The sequence below is a fragment of the Epinephelus fuscoguttatus genome, unplaced genomic scaffold (assembly GCF_011397635.1).
Source record: "Epinephelus fuscoguttatus unplaced genomic scaffold, E.fuscoguttatus.final_Chr_v1 AP022699.1".
Classification (NCBI taxonomy): Eukaryota; Metazoa; Chordata; class Actinopteri; order Perciformes; family Serranidae; genus Epinephelus; species Epinephelus fuscoguttatus.
In genome coordinates this window covers 141,904-155,620 of record NW_026057521.1, presented here as the reverse complement: position 1 = coordinate 155,620, position 13,717 = coordinate 141,904, and the positions used below count along the sequence as shown (strand labels likewise).

Sequence of the window (13,717 nt, the reverse complement as noted above, 5' to 3'; positions counted from 1 at the left end):
TATGAATCTTAAGCACTCTTTTATAAATGCCTCATTTATAAAACATTGCGTAGGATCCATACTAAGAGTGTACGTGCACCAAAAAATAATCTGATTTATAAAACCGTGCCTACGCACACCTGCAAGCACTTTTCCCTTTATAAATCACAGTCCACCTGGAAGATTGCGCAGGTGGATTCACATCCACATCCTCACATCCCGCCCTCTACACACCCACATTTTACCATGAATGGTCAATGCAAAGTACCTCATGAATGTTTTTGCATATAAATAAGCCTGCTGATCAATGGCATTTTATGCTCAATCATGGCAGAGAAGACAAGGGAAAGGAATTTCACGGTGACCGAAATAGAGGTGCTTGTGGGTGAGGTGGAGGCCAGAAAAATTATTTTATTTGGTGGTCACAGTAGTGGCATCACCAATAAAAGAAAAACAAGTGAGTGGCAGCACGTCGTCACCGCTGTAAATGGTGTGAGTGCCACAGAGCGATCTGTGGCAGAGGTGAAAAAGAAGTGGTCGGATCTGAAGATGGAGGCCAAGACGAGAGTGGCATGGCACCGTCAAAGCGTGTCTGCTACAGGTGGGGGCAACGGCACACCCGAGCCCACACTGCTGGACACCAAAATAGCCTCCATCCTTGGGACGGCTAACATGTGTGGCATAGTGTTGGAGAAGTATGGAGACACAGATTTGGCAGAGACCACAGAGGAGACCGGTAAAGTACAGTTTTATCTGTTCATTAAATGTGGAAATTAAATAATTCAACAGAGACTTGTGAAAAGGCACAGTGGACTTATGTGTTGTGTCCTCAGTCACTCTGGAGTTGGAAGCGGTGGGTGACAAGGAGGTTCCGGAGACGGCGTGTCCTGGCACCGTGGTTGAAGGCCTGGCTGTCCCCAGCAGTGCGCCCAGCACCAGTGCGTCCCGAGTGCATGGCGCACCTGGAAGTGGCTGGGTCCTGACGACACTGTCCTGCAAACGCAAAGGGACACCATCAGTGCAATAAATGAAGTCAGAGACGAACTCCAACAAATACATACAGTGAGGAGTAACGTTTGATGTCATGTCTGAAATTGCCAGCTCCATTAAAAAGCTTGTTAAAAAAATGAAACATACTTGCTGTCTTACTGCAAACGCCGCATGACACCTTCACAGAGCCTTGCTCCCTGTTGAAACTCCTCATGTCGGGGAGGTAGTTGTGGGTCGGGGTCCTCATGGTGTGGGGGAGGGAGGCCAGGCGGGAGGGGAATGGCATCCCTCAGTGCCACGTTGTGCAGAACTCCACAAGCCCTAATAATTTTAAACACCTTTGTAGGGTGATAGAGCAGCCTGCCCCGAGGCATCTAAACACCTCCACCGATTGTGAGGAGGCTGATGGCTCGCTCCACAATGGAGCGTGCAAGAGAGTGGGCCACATTAAAGCGCACCTCCTCTGCGCTCTGCGGGTTGGTGAAAGGGGTGAGGAGCCAGCGCCTTAGGGGGTAGCCACTGTCACCTGCAAGGTGTAACAGAAGAGTAATTATAAATCAGGCTTTAATGGTTAGAATTTCTACAATGGTGTTTATGTACTTACCTAGGAGCCAGCCATCACACGCAGCACCTGCCTGCAGTCTGTTCCCTACACTGCTGTGCGTCAGGATGAATGAGTAATGTGTTGACCCAGGCCACCGTGCTATTCACCGCTCCATATCATTTGAAGATGGAAGTATGATACATGAACATTGTGCATACAGTAGTAGGCCTAATGGCTCACTAAAGGAACACATCTGTAACACTGCAGACTTGGGTGTTTATGATGACACGGGTCTATAAGTCTGATATGTGATGACATTAAATGTATGAGATGAATCTGGCTTCAATTCACCACCTCACCATCTGTGTGTTGTTCGTGCGCAAGGATCAAAGTTGACGTACTGGTGCGCACATTCTCCCGCCAAATTTTTATAAATCACAACCTTTGCGTGGGAAGTGGCATACGCCACTTTCAAGCCCCATTTTGTGCGTAAGCAAGCTTTATAAATGAGGACCCAGGCACCAATCGAAAAGTAGATGTCCATCGCTTGTGTTGAACCCACACAACATCCACGGAAACCTTTAGTTCCTACCACACATCATTCGTTCCTATTTCAAAACAAGCAGCAAGCTGTCAAACTGGTATGTTCAGCCTGAAGTAGCGCTGGAACCTCTCCCAATCCAGCCGCAGCTCCCGCACCAGCTGATGATATTCCCCGTGCTGGCCCTGGAGGATATCGTGAACCCAGACCCGACAGCGGCGCAGGTACCACACTGCAGCACAAATTACAACAGTGTTTCTTCCATGTTGAATCGATACACAAGTGAAGACAAGCGCACGTACTTATACAATTTATTTGTGTTCTGGAACGCTTGTTATTAGCGGGAATACAATTCATTTGCTCTCCTTACTAACAGTTTAACTAATTGCACTGTAGGCACTCTAACCCAAACCATTGACAGTGTTTCCCCTAGGTTTACAGCTTTGGGGGGCGGGGGGTAACAAATCAAAAAATGTTGCTCATATTCGGTTCGGGTTCAGCCCACTTGACATGCTGCTGTGTTGTGCTACGGTGTATTCAAATACTGGAATTTGTTATTTACGTGACAACGTCTGAACACAACACAGGCTGTGTGTGTTTGTCAGACCTATTTAGACTTTTTTATCCTGTTTTCATTGTCCAAACATGAAAGTTTCTGTACTCAGGCAAATGCACGAAGTCACATTTCTGTGCTCCAGCCAGTAACCTGCTTTGCAGCTCCTTTAAATTGAGAAGCATAATCGAACATTCAGAATTTGATGTCATGAGCGACTTGAGCTGCTTTCGCTGCCACAGGTATTTTACCAGTGGCGCTGCTAGAGCGAATTCAGCTATTTTGCAGCTCTGGCAGCTTTTGGTGTGACCGTGCAGTTATGATATTGGTATTTTGTTTTTGTACTCCAAATATTAAGCAAAATATGTCACATTATGACTGTCAATGGGAGAACAGCCTTCAAAGTTTGTGGTATGGTGGCCACAAAGATACATGATAGAGCCCATTTGTCCTCAGGAGTGCAAGCTGTACTCTGGGCTGTAGTGAAAAAATACATCAAAAAGCTCAGGGAAATTTTTATATTTTTTAGCTGCCAAGGTAACAACAACAAGCTTATCCAACAACACTGTGCAGGAAGAAAATTGACCTGTACTGCATTTGATGACAGAAGCTAGCATACATAGTTAGCAATGTACTTCACACCAAAATATTGTTGGGATTCACAGGACCACAGATGATCTATCATTTGGTAAAATCATCACTGATTTAAAGGCTTTTCCTTCTGCATGCTCTTTGTCTTCAAAGAGAGCTAAGTGGCACCCATCTCCACAGGAGGTCTCACCTCACACCTCAGTGAGACTCAAGTCCCAAAACTTGATTGGACCTTTACAGTGACATGTGACTCTGATGTCACAGGCATTTGTAGATTTGTGCTCCCTTCCAACAGACTCTTCTCTGCTTCAACCGGGGAGCAGTGCTCTTCTCACTCCAGCTGCTGTAGCAGCTGCACACCTCTTCCCATTTGGGCCTGGACAGCAGAGGCCCGAGCCCCTGCTCCATAGCCCAAACCACTAAAGGGAGGGTAACTGATCACAGACACTCTGGCAAACACGAGGTTTGCAAACCAGCTTTCCAGCAACAAGGAACTAAGTGAGTTAGCACCCAGCGTCTAACTCTGCAAGGACCTCGAGCGACCAGCTTCCTCTGATCAGAACCTTTGGAACAAAGGACTCAACAAAGACTGCAGCAAAAACCACACCTTCCCAGCCTTCTTCTGCCGGCTAACAAAGCAGCACCATCGAGTGACTCCTTCCTCCATCCATTCAAGGATCGGTAATGTAACAACTGGGCATAGCTTATATCTTATCACAGCTTTACAGGCTAAGCAAGACTGTTTGACTTGTTATATGTGATTTGATGCTGTTTACTGAGTTATTGTTGTGATAGATTGCAGTTAGGTCATTGATTAATTGGCTTGCCACAGCTAAGTGTTTAGTTTGCTAATACTGTCCACAAACAGATTCTTGCACACAACTAAACAATCTCTGCACTAATCCAGACAGTCATTAACAAATAGGCTTTCAACAGAGCTACATTCAAACAGGCATTTCAGAGTTCCCGCTTCTTTCCTTTGTCTTTGTCCTGACCACACGGTCAGACAGACACCTCCCCCAACTGGAAGCCGGCCTTGATTCGGCCATTTTGGTAGTTCTCTGTTGTCAGCCATTTTGTTTTGTAGGCCAAACGCCTTTGTCTTTCTTTCTCTTCTTTCTCTCTCTCACACACACACACAGACACACAACACACATATACACACCAAGCTTGTATATAGTTAGTTAGAATTTGTGTGGTTTGGTTTGCTTTGCTAATTTGTGAATAAATATAATTCTCTGGAATCATGCCTGCTGTCTGTTTAATGTTGCACAAGGGTGAATGAATAGTCAACCTCTGCTGCGTCAAGAACTCCGAAATCCTTCAGGCGTTACTCTTAATGGTGGTTCATTCATTCATTCATCTTCTAACCGCTTCATCCTCTTGAGGGTTGCGGGGGGGCTGGAGCCTATCCCAGCTACATCGGGCGAGAGGCGGGGTACACCCTGGACAGGTCGCCAGACTATCGCAGGGCTGACACATAGAGACAAACAACCATTCACGCTCACATTCACACCTACGGACAATTTAGAGTTATCAATTAACCTAGTCCCCAATCTGCATGTCTTTGGACTGTGGGAGGAAGCCGGAGTGCCCGGAGAGAACCCACGCTGACACGGGGAGAACATGCAAACTCCACACAGAAGGGCTCCCACGCCCGGGATCGAACCGGCAACCCTCTTGCTGTGAGGCGAGAGTGCTAACCACCACACCACCGTGCTGCCTTAATGGTGGTTGTTGTCATTAATTTAATTATTAATCAAACTCCAAATTAATAGTTTAGCCTATTTTATGAGACTGATATCTTTAACTGGCTATCATTTTTCCCATTACGGGAATGGTGCCCCACAAGGTGATTTAATGTTAATTAAGTCACATTATAATAATAATTATTAATTATTTCCGATAGCCAATTTAACCTCAACATATTTGGTGCCTCCGTGTGAAGCCTAAGGTGTTGACCCCAACATATTTGGTGCCACCGTGTGAGGTAAATATATGGTGATTCCCGACAATATTCACAACTTGGATTTATCTTTTTTATGAAAACCCTTTTTTATCCTTTAGATCAGCAGACCCTTTTACAGACTAAAGGAATACAAATGACTGAGTAATGAATATTTAAATTTTAGGCACGCTGAAAATTTAAGGAATCAGCACTTTTTCATTGGCTCTCTTGTTTACTGCCTTGGTAAATTTCAATGGATTACACTTTGGCGCTCACAGTTGCCATTAATTGAACTGAGTGACTGAATTATGGAGGATCTAAACTATGCTAGATGTGTAGCATGTCCATATTGACAAAAGTTTAACATTACACATTAATATTTTGATGTGCGATTCTTAGCTGTTCAGAACTATGCTAGCTAAGATTTTTTGAAACCAAGACTTTGTTTATTTAAAAATCAGATGACCACTGTCCCACACCCTGCCTTGTTACTATAAGCCTTTCATTCATAACTTAAGGGAGACATAGAGGGCAGAAGAGTGGCACTCATTTAACAAATTGCCATTATTGTTATTACTTTGATTCTATTATTATGGTGTACTGCAGTTCTGCATGTGGTTTGTGCAAGTGGTGTTGCCGTACCCCATTCAAATAAACACACAAGAAGTTTGTGCTCTAGAGAAAGGATCAGCACTCAGTGAATCACCTCCAAAGCCCTATGATAAGCTATTATGGCAAGGCTTAACTATACAGACAGTGAGCAGTGATAACTAACATGTCTTTGGGGTCATCGGGTGGGAACCTCCTTTCACCAGTGTTTCGTCTAGTCCCACGACACCTCCAGGAGGCTGGACAGTGATCCTGGCGTCCCAGAGACACTCCCCTAATGCCAGGTCTCACTGCTCCCCACACCAACCCAATAACCTCCTTTACCTTGGCTTTCTCAGCCCAAACAGCACTGCCACCTTCAACCAAACCCAGGCTCCGTACATGCGAGCTCCAGGTAGAAGTAGTGCTGATACTACCTTTCCTAGCACATTCACCATACTCTATTTCGCACGCTACATAGCATAACTACAATATAAGCTAAAGTTAAAGGAGATAGATAAACTCACAGGATCAGCAAACACACTCACCTTGCAGCATGATCTCAAACAAAAGGGATTCAAATAGGCAACTCCCACACATAAATAACCTTCCTCTTCCTGGATTTCCTCCTGAGAGGAAGTGGATCTCTTCACCTGATCTCAAGGAGTTCTGTACACTGCTTAGTAGCTCCCCCTGCTGCCCCCCAACTAACATTATTTCTTCGCTTCCAGATCCATTGGCTACATCTAACTGCTTCATCTGACATTTCCTTCACTGTCTTCCTCAAACTCTGTCCCTGCACTTCAAGTTCCCCCAGGAGTGAGACAGCTGATCTTACGATGAATCCCCTAAACCCCACTTCCACTGGACAAATCCTAGTTTTCCATCCTCGCTGCTCAGCTTGTGCTCCTAAGTCTGCATACCTGAGCTTTTTTCTTTCAATCAATCAATCAATCAATTTTATTTATAAAGCCCAATATCACAAATCACAATTTGCCTCACAGGGCTTTACAGCATACGACATCCCTCTGTCCTTAAGACCCTCACAGCGGATAAGGAAAAACTCCCCCCAAAAAAACCCTTTAACGGGGGAAAAAAAACGGTAGAAACCTCAGGAAGAGCAACTGAGGAGGGATCCCTCTTCCAGGACGGACAGACGTGCAATAGATGTCGTACAGAACAGATCAACATGATAAATTAACAGTAATCCATATGACACAGGGAGAGAGAGAGAGAGAGAGAGAGGGAGAGAGAGAGAGAGGCTTCTTTCATAGGCTTCTTCCACTGAGTCTTCCCAAGGAACTGTCAGCTCAATGAAATAAACTATCCGTTGACTCACTGACCACAGCACTATGTCAGGCCTCTGCTTGGTACAAACTATTTCCTGGGAAACAACAGGCTTTCCCCCTAAATCTATTTGCATTTCCCAATCACAAGCACCTTCTAGGCGGCCACACCCTTGCCTCCTTACTAACTTATCCCTTCTGTATTTCCGTCCCTCACGGACAAACTGAGCTACTAAACTCCTATCCTTAAAGAAGCAACAGACAGCATTTTTGCCTATATATATCATTATGAAAATAATGTGGGTTGCACAGGGTAGTATGCACAGTAAAATCAGACTGTCAGCGTTTACATAGGTTACTCAATGGCTTTGCAATCTTTGCAATAAGCGTCTGCCACTGGGGACGAATTTTCACGGAAAAAATCTGCTTTACGGCAGGAAATGCGTCATGTATTGCCAAACTGGTCGGTCAGCCAATCAGGGACCGGAGCTGGTCCTTATGAGGAACTGGCCGGGGCATGAGATAGTTGAGTCAGGAGCACAATGGCAGACAGACAAATTTTGGAGATAAGTGAAAAATGGCCTCCCAAAAGAAAACAAGCTAATCTGTCTGAGGAGGCGAGGATGCACAAAAAGGAGAGTGATAAAAGAAGAGGAAAAACAAGAGTAAACCTCAGTCAGGCGTTCAAGAGATGGAAGGAGCTCCGTGACCGAAGAGGCTTTAACAGCTAGCCGAGAGGACTGTACTGTACTGGCTGCTAGTTCATTCCTAGCTGGCCAGCATCGCAAATTGCCGCAACCAGGAACCTGGTAGTGAGTGTTGGTGGGCTGACATCCTCGTTGCCATTCTACGGCAGCCCTTGGACAGTGATTACACCCCACCCCCCACCCCCCGGCCACCGCTGCAGCAGCTACTGAGCACCCAGCCTCTCCAACCGGGAGAAGTGGAGTAGAATCCTCTCCTCCGCTCCCGTTTGTCTGGTGAACGCCTCTCCTCTGTCAATACACTCTGCCAGAAGTTTAATAATTTTGATGCCAGTTGTAACATTTGAATGTTTTAGTAGTAAGCCATGTTCTCAGTGGGATAATGTATAGTGAGCCGGTGACTGTTGAAAAATAACTCCGCTGCGCGTTGGGGTCCCATTCCCCTGTCGGGAGTTATTTTTCAACAGTCACCGGCTCACTATACATTATCCCTCACGTGTCTACTGTTGTTTGTACTGATACTGTACATATTGGTATAATTTATTGTGAGTTGTTTGTACTGGTACTGTGCATTCTGGTATAATTATTTGCATTACTATTTGTTTTTTCTTCTTCTTCTTCTGATAATTGTTGCTCGGTCTCTTTACTCATTTATTTAGTATAGTGTCCACACACCTTCTCATTCTACATATACATAGAGGTACACTGGTGGCTTTACAGCCTACATTTTATTGATTATCTCTGATCCCCACGGTCAATTTGGTCTTTGCGACAGTGCGAGCCACACTGCTGATGCTAGGTGGCACCAAGCTAAAAAAAACAAAAAAAAACAAATCCTATCTGTTGCCTCTTTAGCACCTTCTGAATTCACCTGTCTTCGTTTCACTTCAGTGCCTGCAGCTAAACATTTCAACACCTGGTTATGTCGCCATGTATATCGGCCTTGTGACAAGCTAACTTTACAGCCTGACAAAATATGCTTTAAGGTTGCAACCCCAGCGGAAGCTCTTGCTCGACCGCATTGGATGGACACAGTCAGTGTCAAACACTGTACTGTCTCTATTTCATTACCTTTTTAGGGAAAAAGTGGAAAACCAGAATGCAATATGAGTGTTATGTACGTTGTATCATGTTGATACATTCATTCATTCATCTTCTAACCGCTTCATCCTCTTGAGGGTCGCGGGGGGGCTGGAGCCTATCCCAGCTGACATCGGGCGAGAGGCAGGGTACACCCTGGACAGGTCGCCAGACTATCGCAGGGCTGACACATTCACACCTATGGACAATTTAGAGTTACCAATTAACCTAGTCCCCAATCTGCATGCCTTTGGACTGTGGCCCGGAGAGAACCCACACTGACACGGGGAGAACATGCAAACTCCGCACAGAAGGGCTCCCACGTCCGGGATCGAACCGGCAACCCTCTTGCTGTGAGGCGAGAGTGCTAACCACCACACCACCGTGCCGCCCTTGATGTTGATACAATGTCATAAAAATGAAATAGAGTTTAAGTATCATATAAAAATAGTAGCTATAGCTATAGCTATAAAAATGTCATAAAAAATTATAATATTGTATCCTACAAAATGTCCTGGTAGGCGGCACGGTGGTGTGGTGGCTCAGATACAAATTCAGAATACGGGCCAGGAGCATGGTACACTATAAAAAATAAAAGTGGCTGCGACGTTTTCCAGGTCGGATGTAAAAGACTAAGAATGAGGCTTTCAAATGAATTATAATCTAGTTTAGGTTTAGGGCTGATTAACAGACTAGAGTTAAAAATGGCTGCAACTCCCCCTCCTCGGCCACTGCCTCGAGGAATGTGGGTATTATGATGACTGAGAGGAGTGGATTCATTTAGACTAACATATTCATCTTGACACAGCCAGGTTTCAGTGAGACTGAGTAAATCAATATGTTTATCTGATGTTAATTCGTTTACTAACACTGCTTTAGAAGATAGAGACCTGATATTTAACAGTCCACATTTAATTCTCCTGTTTTTAGAAGAGGTTTTAATTTTTATGAGGTTGTTATGCACAACTCCTCTTTGTTTAATTTTAGATTTAAATAATTTAGGTGGTTGGGGGACAGACACCGTTTGTATAAAACTATGAAAACTATGGGTTTTCATAGGTAACCCCTGGGTAACTGAACTAGAAGCTCAGAGAGGCGTATAGGACTGCGACTCTGAGTCCTGGTCTCAACTCTGGGTTGTCTGGGATTTAAATTACTAATAAAATTTTCCAGGTTCCTAGTAATCCATATGACACAGGGAGAGAGAGAGAGAGAGAGAGAGAGAGAGAGAGAGAGAGAGAGCGAGAGAGAGATATGCAGGTAATGACAGTATCTTACAACAACATTAATGGAAGTAATAATATTATAGTTATAGTTCTGGTTACTGCGGTACAATATGTTGAAAGTATGTATTAATACCTGGCAGTATACATGTGTGACAATAATCATATGTGTATAATAACAGTAGAAGTATGACTAATGACTAATGATGGCAGCAGCAGCAGGAGGCATCTGGCGGGACCACGGCAGCAGCACAACCACACACGTCACGCTGTCCAGGCACCGCTGTGATATGAGTTAATCTGAGAGACAGTGGAGCACAAAGGCTCCGGAGAAGAAGCCGAGTTAGTGACATCCAGAATGGCCGGGTTAGCTAGATGCAGTAATAGGATACGAGAGAGAGAGAGAGAGAGAGAAGGAGAGAAGGGGCCCGGTGTATTATAGAGGGGTCCTCCGGCAGACTAGGCCTAAGTCAGCCTAACTAAGGGCTGGTACAGGACAAGCCTGAGCCAGCCCTAACTATAAGCTTTATCAAAGAGGAAAGTCTTAAGTCTAGTCTTAAATGTGGAGACGGTGTCTGCCTCCCGGACCGTAACAGGAAGATGATTCCACAGGAGAGGAGCCTGATAGCTAAAGGCTCTGGCTCCTGATCTACTTTTGGAGACTTTAGGGACCACGAGTAACCCTGCGTTCTCAGAGCGCAGTGTTCTGGTGGGATAATATGGCACTATGAGCTCTCTAAGATATGATGGAGCTTGACCATTTAGAGCTTTATAAGTTAACAGTAGGATTTTAAATTCAATTCTGGATTTTACAGGGAGCCAGTGCAGAGAAGCTAAAACAGGAGAGATATGATCGCGTTTCTTAGTTCCTGTTAGTACACGTGCTGCTGCATTCTGAATTAGCTGGAGAGTTTTTAAGGACTTACTAGAGCTACCTGATAATAGAGAGTTACAATAATCCAGCCTTGAGGTAACAAAAGCGTGGACCAATTTTTCTGCATCTTTTCGGGTCAGGATAGGCCTAATTTTCGCAATATTACGCAGATGAAAAAATGCAGTCCGTGAGGTTTGCTTTAAATGAGAATTAAAAGACAAATCTTGATCAAATGTTACTCCGAGGTTTCTTATGGTAGTGGCAGGGGCCAGAGCAATGCCATCTAGAGAAACTATGTCATCAGATAAAGAGTCTCTGAGTTGTTTGGGGCCAAGAACAATAACTTCAGTTTTGTCTGAATTTAACATCAGGAAATTGGTGCTCATCCAAGTTTTTATGTCTTTAAGGCAATTATGGAGTTTAGTTAATTGATTGCTTTCTTCTGGCTTCATTGATAAATACAACTGAGTATCATCCGCATAACAATGGAAATTTACAGAGTGATTTCTAATGATGTTACCTAAAGGAAGCATATATAGAGTAAACAGGATTGGTCCGAGCACAGAACCTTGCGGAACTCCAAAACAAACTTCAGTACGTAAGGATGGTTCATTGCGAACGTCAACAAATTGAAAACGATCAGATAAATAAGATTTAAACCAGCTTAGTGCTGAACCTTTTAAGCCAATTAAGTGATCCAGTCTCTGCAGCAGAATTTGATGGTCAATTGTGTCAAATGCCGCACTAAGATCTAATAAAACAAGTACAGAGACGAGTCCTTTGTCTGAAGCAATCAGAAGGTCATTTGTAATTTTAACTAGAGCTGTCTCAGTGCTATGATGCACTCTAAATCCTGACTGAAATTCCTCAAATAAATTATTATCCTGGAGAAAATCACACAGCTGGTCTGCGACTACTTTCTCAAGGATCTTTGACATAAAGGGAAGATTAGATATTGGTCTATAGTTGGCTAACACCTCTGGATCCAGGGAGGGCTTTTTTAGTAGAGGTTTAATTACAGCTATCTTAAAAGACTGTGGTACATAGCCTGTTAATAAGGATATATTGATCATATCTAATATATGAGTGTTAACTAAAGGAAAGACCTCCTTAAGTAGCCTAGTTGGGATGGGGTCTAAGAGACACGTTGATGATTTGGATGAAGAAATCACTGCAGTCAATTCTTGAAGAGAAATTGGGGAGAAGCAATCTAAATATATATTAGATTTTACAGCTGTGTTTGAGGTTAGATAGGTACTATCTGAGGACAGGAGGTCATGAATTTTGCCTCTAATAGTTAGAATTTTGTCATTAAAAAAGCTCATAAAATCATTACTGCTAAGGGCTAAGGGAATACAAGGCTCAATAGAGCTTTGACAGAAACCTGGGGTTGTTCTTATTGTCTTCTATTAGAGCTGAGTAATAGTTTGTTCTGGCATTGCGGAGGCCCCTCTTATAAGTTTTGAGACTGTCTGTCCAGATTAAACGAGGTTCTTCCAGTTTGGTTAATCGCCAATTCCTTTCAAATTTTCGCGATATTTGCTTTAACTTACGGGTTTGAGAGTTATACCAAGGAGCGAACTTTCTTTGCTTTTTTAACTTCTTTTTAAGAGGAGCTACAGAGTCGAGCGTTGTTCGTAGCGAGCCTACGGTGCTATCAACAAAATGATCAATTCGGGAGAGGTTAAAGTCGGCACGGGAAACCTCTGTTACTGAAGGTATTGGTATTGAATTTAACGACGAAGTAATCTTTTCCTTAAGTTTTGCGACAGCACTATCTGATAAACATCTAGTATAGTAACTGATGCTGAGTGGCGTGTAATCGAGTAAAAAGAAATCAAAAGTAATCAGATAATGATCCGATAGTGAGGGATTCTGTGGAAACACTTTTAGGTTATCAATTTCAATTCCATACGTCAGAACTAGATCAAGGGTATGGTTAAAACAATGAGTAGGTTCATGTACACCCTGACTGAAGCCAATGGAGTCTAATAATGAGATAAACGCGGTAGCCAGGGAGTCATTATCAACGTCGACATGAATGTTAAAATCGCCTACAATAATAACTTTATCTGATTTAAGAACTAAACTGGATAAAAACTCTGAGAATTCAGATAAAAATTCAGAATACGGGCCAGGAGCACGGTACACTATAACAAATAAAAGTGGCTGCGAGGTTTTCCAGGTCGGATGTAAAAGACTAAGAATGAGGCTTTCAAATGAATTATAATCTAGTTTAGGTTTAGGGCTGATTAACAGACTAGAGTTAAAAATGGCTGCAACTCCCCCTCCTCGGCCGCTGCCTCGAGGAATGTGGGTATTATGACTGGGAGGAGTGGACTCATTTAGACTGACATATTCATCTTGACACAGCCAGGTTTCAGTGAGACTGAGTAAATCAATATGATTATCTGATATTAATTCGTTTACTAACACTGCTTTAGACGATAGAGACCTGATATTTAACAGTCCGCATTTAATTCTCCTGTTTTGTCTTTCTGTCACAGAAGAGGTTTTAATTTTTATGAGGTTGTTATGCACAACTCCTCTTTGTTTAATTTTAGATTTAGATAATTTAGGCGGTCGGGGGACAGACACCGTTTGTATAAAACTATGAAAACTATGGCTGGGTACCTGAACTAGAAGCTCAGAGAGGCGTTTAGGACTGCGACTCTGAGTCCTGGTCTCAACTCTGGGTTGTCAGGGATTTAAATTACTAATAAAGTTTGCCAGGTTCCTAGAAATGAGAGCAGCTCCATCCAAAGTGGGATGAATGCCGTCTCTCCTAATAAGACCAGGTTTTCCCCAGAAAGTTT

The 13,717-nt window shown here is 43.6% G+C and overlaps 1 protein-coding gene across 1 annotated transcript; it reads left to right on the top strand.

Moving 5' to 3' along the window:
* Nucleotides 1–284: 284 nt before the first annotated feature.
* LOC125885344 (t-SNARE domain-containing protein 1-like) lies at nt 285–1,006 on the top strand. The gene is made up of 2 exons (XM_049570827.1): nt 285–715; nt 813–1,006. Exons 1-2 carry the CDS (start codon nt 307–309, stop codon nt 1,004–1,006), a joined length of 603 nt encoding a protein of 200 aa, XP_049426784.1. The 5' UTR covers nt 285–306.
* The last annotated feature ends 12,711 nt before the right edge of the window (nt 1,007–13,717 follow it).

Coding starts and splice junctions, on each gene's coding strand:
- LOC125885344 (XM_049570827.1), top strand. CDS start 307: ATGGCAGAGAAGACAAGGGAAAGGAATTTCACGGTGACCGAAATAGAG. Junction 716..812: donor AGAGACCACAGAGGAGACCG/GTAAAGTACAGT, acceptor TTGTGTCCTCAG/TCACTCTGGAGTTGGAAGCG.